We start from the raw sequence: 7183 nt of genomic DNA on the forward strand, positions 1-7183 counted from the left end.
TAGTTTCATATTTACATAGCTTCATGCTTTCAAGAATTTACTTCTATCTATTACTAATCCCATTTCCACAAGCCAATTATATAGTTTCAATTAGGAAATTCATAATCATAATAGACATGATGTGAAACCCATTAACTTAATATTTTAAAAAGCAAAATTTATAAAAGCTAAATATAGATTTATAATCAATTCACAACTATCCTTTTTCAATTAATAGATAAATAAAGATTACAATTTTTATACCTACATGTTTTATATAATGTGCATACACCAATATTAACTTTTAGCTCAAAATAAACTTATTCCCTTTTAAAAACTTGTTATTATGTAAACTATTCTCTCATATAATAATAATAATAATAATATTAATATTAATATTAATAACAATAATAATAATATCAACAATAAAAATTCATAAAAATTTACCAATAAAAAATATATTTTAATATATTTCTAGCACTCAAACATCCAAAAACATATTCTTGAATTTATTAAACTTAAATAAAGCTAAAAATCTAAAACAAACTAATAAATTTCAAAAATTCATAGAAAATAGTGTGTACCTTATTTGAGAATGATTCAAGAATTAAGGATTCTCATAAACATCTGTATAATCTTAGAAAAATGTTAAAATAAAATTCTTTTTGTTTGAAATTTACTTTTTCTCTCTAACCAAAACTATTGTTTCTCTCTCTCTAAAACTTACAATCTCTCACCATAAACTCCCATTTTCTACCCAAAATTGGTTGATTCTCCATGCAAATGAAGTTCAGAACTTCCCTTTCTCTCTTTCTTTTCCTCTTTTTCTTTCCTTCTCTCTTTTTCTTTTCTTTGTTCTTCTCTTCTCCCCGTCCCCTTCTTCTCCTTTCCCGTTTTTTCTTTTCTCTCTGCTGGAGACTAGAAAAATCCAGCCCATGTGCTGGAAATGAGCGATGGAGAAGCTGCCAAGTGTCGACCAATTTACAATTTGGTTCTTTAACTTTTAAAACTTATGATTTCACCCCAACACTAGAAAAATATTACTTTTAAGTCCATAAATATTTTTTTTTACCCACATACATTTTGAGTAAAAATTTTCAAATCAAAACACTTTTAAATAAAAATTTTACTAAAGATAATATATAAATATCCTTTATATTCTTAAATACCCATTAAATTTAATCATTTATATTTTATATAAAACAACTATTACATTTTATAAATTTACAAAACTTAATCACCTTAAAGTAATATAATAATAATAATAATAATAATAATAAGTTTGAAAAATAGAAAAGTTAAGTGTTACATGCATAATCAAATGATTTGTGTTCTCGACTTTAGCAATCCCTCTTCTGATTAGGTGGATATGGTCTAATATTCACACCAGCTAATAAATTTCTTGGTAACTTCCGGTACAATAGTTCCAATCCCTTTTCTTGGGTGATAAATGGCAATTTATTGGCAGAGATTTCAGGTTCTCGTATGCTTGATAAGTTCATTAATTTTTCAGTTGGCAGTTGTTGCTTCGTTCTTTTGTTTAAGGACCCACCTAAATATAAATAAATAAGGGCACCAATATGCTTATTATATCTAGAAATAAAGAATGACATATAAAGGATTACCTGTATAAGGGCATGACACCATAAGGGTACTCTAATAAACTATAAAAAGGCTCTGGTAAGATATTTTTGAGCTTTTTCTTTCCATCATAACCAGTTGCAAGAATCACAACATCAGCCTTCAATTTAGTATTATCTTCAAATTCAAGTGCTTCCCTGTATTTATTTTATAATTCAATTTTGAATTTCCACTTCCTTAATCCTCTATCAAAAGAATATAACTTAAAAATAATATTTTAATATTATTAAATTAAAATATATTAATTAAAATACGCATATTTATTTTTCTCTGCCCCATTTTGTTTTTCTGGACTTGGGCTTTCTGTGTATTTATTACATAATACTATTCTATATCTTTCATATAACACATAAAAAGGCGACAGTTCAACAACTGGCCGCAATCTACGTGGAAGAAGGGAAAAAAAATAAAACTTCTATAAATAACACACACCTCATATTTAGACATAAATATTTATTAATAGCCTTAATATTTCAAGATAAAATAGATTTTAATATATATATATATAAAAATAATCGTAACTAAAGGAAATAATTATCAAACATTTATATTTAGTATAATTTTTTATTACAAATCAAATCAACGTAGGAAAATAATTATTGTATATTAAAATATAAATATATAAATTTAAATATATATTTTTATATTTTTAAATTTATGGAAGGTTGAATCTAGTCAAGATTGTTGCAAGAGAAGACATTATCTTGTTATTTAATTTAATTAATATTTTTATTAATTTTTCTATTTGAAATAAAAAAAAATCAACTTTTTAATTTAAAAAAAAATCATTATAAAAAAAAAGTAAACATTGAATTATTTCTTCAAAAAAAAAATGGATTCTTAATGGGGCTTTGATTACTTTTAATATTGGAAATATCCCAGATGTTTGCAAGAAAACAAACAGTATATAGAATAAATGCAAGTTTGTAAGTTTCTTGGAATCAAAGTCCAAACATCTATCCACCAAAAACAGTCTTTCATTTCTAACCATTTTTTGGTAAAATGGTTTCAAGCTAAGTCCCCGGTCAAGAGTCAGATCTGATTATTCAAATTAAACCTCCCATTAAAAACTTTTTTTTTTCTTTTTTTTTTATTATGTCACATAATATTTCTTGGTATAACCAACTTATTTTATATTTAAATATAACATTTCACACACATATATATTCACAAGGAAGTGCAATTTCTTGTTAGAGGTGAAAACACAAGCACTTGTTTTAGCATAGTAAAATAATTTATATAGATTTCTTGTTAACTTGCAGTACAAAAGTTTTAATCCCTTTTTCTTGGTTGATAAATGGCAATTTATTGGCAGAGATCTCAGATACTCGTATACATATGATAAGTTCATTTTTTTTCAGCTGGCAGTTGCTGCTTCTTTCTTTTGCTTAAGGACCCACCTAAATGTAAATACATAAGGGCACTAACGTGCTTATTAATTATTATATCTAGAAATAAAGAATGGCATAAGATATTAATGTGCTTGTAAAAGACCATTAATCCAGCTTATCATAGTCCTGACTGCCATAAGGGCTAAATGCTTCAGCTAGCAAGCTCTTCTTCCTCCAGGAACAACACCCCATTTCTTCACAGATTTCATCACTGTGGTTGATGCTAAAAGTGGAAATGCAATGCCTTTTATAGAACCTGGTTGACCTCTTCATAATTTCAATCTCCTTGAACACTTGCTCAAGCATCTTTTCCACAGTTGGAAGCTTAAATTTATTGTCAACAAGTCTTGCCAACCACATGCTACGCAGCTCTGCAGTGTGAAGGTTTGCAACACTTTCTATGTAACCCACAAAAGCCATGTTTGGAATCAGCGGATGAATGGTTCCCCTACAACAAGAACAATTAAGATTACCACTATCCAAAATTCTTTACTGAAACTTATTGTGATGAAGGAGATGTTACTAGCATATAAAGGTTTACCTGTATAAGGGCATGACACCATAAGGATACTCTAATAAACTATAAAAAGGCTCTGGTAAGATATTTTTGAGCTTTTTCTTTCCATCATAACCAGTTGCAAGAATCACAACATCAGCCTTCAATTGAGTACTATCTTCAAATTCAAGCCCTTCCCGGGAGAACCAAAATTTTGACGTTCTTTTGAACAGAATCTTGCCCTTGTCAGCCTCAGGGAAAAAGTTTTCCGGCATGATAGCCATCTGGCATGAAGCATAGTCTTCAATGAAAGGATGATCTGGCTTTAATCCATACTTCTGCAGAGGAAGTTTATAGAGCAGATACGACTCTATGAACTTGGAAACAACATTTCTCTGCAAATTGAAAACAATATAATAGGAAACACTACTAGGTTAACACTTTCAAACTAAACAAAATGTTGGCTCCTGACAGTAAAGTAAAACAAAAATGATAAAGGGGTGTCAGATATCACTTACCATTGGAGATAACAGTAGGCAGAGCATGGCCTTGAGGAGGGTTTGATTAGGCGTTTCATGGATGAGCTGAGAAGATCTGGTGGAAAAGAAAAGGAAAAATGGCAATCCCCATACCCAGTAATGAGGAACAGTCCAATGCAAGGTCCTTACCACCATGGTACACGGCTGCCCATCAGGACCTGCAAGAAATTAAAATAAAGCCGCCACAAATTGCAAGTAAGCTCGGTTAGAGGAATTATTCTTACATAGGATTGGTACAGTTTCAGTTCCTTCACTAGTGAACAACATTAAAGAATAATAATTATGCTCCTCACATACTTATTAGTAGAGGATGAAAACATAAACATCATCCCTATACCATATGATGTTAGAATTATGATATTTAATGTGTTGAAAAGACGATTAAGCCAAAAAGCCTGTCCAAGAAAACGAATGGGGACTAAAAGGAATATAATTTCTTGCACAACTCACCCAGATTTCCCTTTCGTTGACACAAACTTTAATTGGATTTTTAAACAAATCAAGCAATGAAAGAAATTTTCAAATTTCCGAAGATTGGCCAAATGTGGGGTCGGACTTTTGTGTGGTTTGTGTGGGAATTGTTGAAAACTCTCTCTCTCTCTCTCTCTCTCTCTCTCTCTCTCTCTCTCTCTCTATGGCTTTGTTGATATATCATCATCTTCTTTTTCTTCATGATATGCAGAGTCAAAGAAATGGAAATTCAAATAACGTACAGATAGGAAAAATTGAAAACGTGTGTACAGAGTCAAGAAAGTCCAAACATGACGCACTTGTGTTTTAATTTAATTTAGTTAAAAAAACGACATTTATTGTTCATTGTTCCTTCATAATTAATTATGCGACTTGACGACAAGATGCCCTTTTCCATTTTAGACAGGACTTGCAGAAAGTGAACAAAACCCATGCAAATCCCACACTCATTTAACGTGGAAAATTGTACCTACTCATTTTCAGCTTTCATTAAATACATAATTAAGACCAAGTTAAAGCGAGACCAGCTTTTATATTAAAGTTGAAAGACCAAATCCATTCTAAACAAAGCGTTGGATGACCAAATAAACTATAAAAATAGAGAAAGAATGTAGACAATAAATCGGGTCAGAACACAGAAATCTTTAGTAATTGACAGGAATTTATGAGAAATCAAGCAAAGAATGAATGAAAACTTGGGTATTTTATATTTCATGTGCATGATGTGGGCAGTGTGGAATCCAGAAAAACTTAAACCAACCATATTTAATAACTCGATTTGACTCCAAGAATTAAGTCAATAATACTCCAAGTCAAATAGTTTTGATTTATTTTTATATTATATATAGAATACTTAAAGTGATAAGTACTAATCCATACTTGGTAGGGTAATTGGTTTAGTTAGTAAAAAATTTTATAAGCACATGCATAGTGAAATATAATAAAACTGAAGGCAAGAAATTAAAACACTTTTCCTATTCTCCATAACAATTGTATACGGTAACAAATTATGACAAAAAAAAAACAAGTAGAAAATCAACGCAAAACACATTCTTAATGAAAAATAGTGTAAAACCAATAATTTTTGTAGCAATATGCGAAGAAATTATCACATAAGTGTATATATATATATATATATATATATATATATATATATATATATATATATATATATATATATATATATTACCTTGGTTTGCCTCTGCACACTCCAAAGCCAAATCAATGGCTGATTTTTTGAAGCCAACAACAGCGACCTTCTTTTCCTTGAGAAATTGAGAGGCAGCTTCCTTATCAAGTTTACAGTAATCAAGCGAATGCAAGACTTGTCCTTTAAATATTTCCGGGCCTTTGTTGTGAGGAAAATCAGGAAACTTAGGTATATCACCGTATTTTCCTATGCAAATAACAAGAAACTCGAACGCGTACCACTATATGAACCCAACAAATGAAATTCATCAGCGTTTTAATTATCCATATAAACCAAAATACATGCATGCACATGATACCAAGGTACTTAATTACACCAGAATTAAATAAAGACCTCAATGGTGTCTGATTGATTGGTTTGCACGGCCACCTCCCAGACCGGCTGACCAGACAGGAGGCTTCCATAATTTCCACTAAAATCAGCGGTTTCCCGGTCACCGATGAATCGGACCTCCACCACCTTAGAATTGAACCTAACGTACTTGAACAGATCAAAACGCTCAGCATAAGAATTCAAGTAATCCAAAATCTCAGTATGAGAAGGAAAGCTTGGGTCATCTCTATTCGGCCAAGGAAAATCAGTGAACTCATAATCACAACGAGGGGACTGAAGTTTTGTTGAATGGTAAGAGCAAGTTTTCCAGACCCCTCCAAGAGAGTCAGAGGCCTCGAAAACCACTGGACTGTGGTGGGAAAGCTGCTTAAGCACAGCTAAACCACTCACACCAGCTCCAATAATGCCAATTTTTGAGACTATAAGGTGACTTTGCCTGGCCATATTTGGTGTATTGTAACTTGCAAGGATTTGGACAAAGAAAGAGATGAGTTTAAGGTGAGGGTGGCATGCGAAATCTACATGGGCGATATTTATAGGCAGCAAGTGGATGGACTTTGTGTAGGAAGAGTGACCATTTCTAATGATATTATTATTATAATTATAATAGTTCGGTGAAATTGGTCAGATATGAAGGGGGAATTTCTGCAAGTACATGGTTTCCTTGCCTTCTGGATGAAGTTATATATCTAGGCATATGTATATATGGTTTTTGTGAATTTCTTTGCATCTTCAAAAACCCTAATTCATGTACATATGAGTTGCCAATCCATGTGCGAATCCCTAGCCAAATATTTCTTCCTGGAAATGACCTAACCACTGCATAACTTGTTTCCTATTTATATTATTTAAGTATATATAATGATGATGCCTTATACATTCATAATTCTATGAAATTTTCTGTTTAAAGACATTGAAAACTAATTATTAATTTAGTATAAAAAAAAATTTAAATAGATTAATGTATATATTTTAAAATATTAAATAATTGCCCAACTTTTTAAATAATGGATTTTTCTAACACCTGCTTCATCACATACTATATATTCACTTTCAATTATAATTAACCTTTTATTATGATAAAACTATTAACTCTTTAACTAATGCTTCTAACAGTGTATTT

The 7183-nt window shown here is 30.7% G+C and overlaps 1 protein-coding gene across 1 annotated transcript; it reads right to left on the minus strand.

Moving 5' to 3' along the window:
- Window positions 1-2900: 2900 nt before the first annotated feature.
- On the minus strand, window positions 2901-6646 carry LOC110663810 (probable flavin-containing monooxygenase 1). Its single transcript, XM_058129786.1, has 5 exons — window positions 6061-6646; window positions 5707-5947; window positions 4026-4204; window positions 3553-3902; window positions 2901-3459 (listed from the first exon to the last, which is right to left on the minus strand). The coding sequence occupies exons 1-5, from the start codon at window positions 6502-6504 to the stop codon at window positions 3117-3119; spliced, it is 1557 nt and encodes a 518-aa protein (XP_057985769.1). The 5' UTR covers window positions 6505-6646; the 3' UTR covers window positions 2901-3116.
- Window positions 6647-7183: the final 537 nt, after the last annotated feature.

This window comes from Hevea brasiliensis, chromosome 11 (assembly GCF_030052815.1).
Source record: "Hevea brasiliensis isolate MT/VB/25A 57/8 chromosome 11, ASM3005281v1, whole genome shotgun sequence".
NCBI lineage: Eukaryota > Viridiplantae > Streptophyta > Magnoliopsida > Malpighiales > Euphorbiaceae > Hevea > Hevea brasiliensis.

Bases quoted from the DNA above. Each gene is read 5' to 3' on its own strand.
- LOC110663810 (XM_058129786.1), bottom strand. From the start codon at position 6,504: ATGGCCAGGCAAAGTCACCTTATAGTCTCAAAAATTGGCATTATTGGA. The intron at 4,205-5,706 runs GTAATATATATA...AATTTCTTGCAG, and splicing joins GTGTGCAGAGGCAAACCAAG to GTCCTGATGGGCAGCCGTGT. The intron at 3,903-4,025 runs GTAAGTGATATC...TTCAATTTGCAG, and splicing joins GCCTACTGTTATCTCCAATG to AGAAATGTTGTTTCCAAGTT.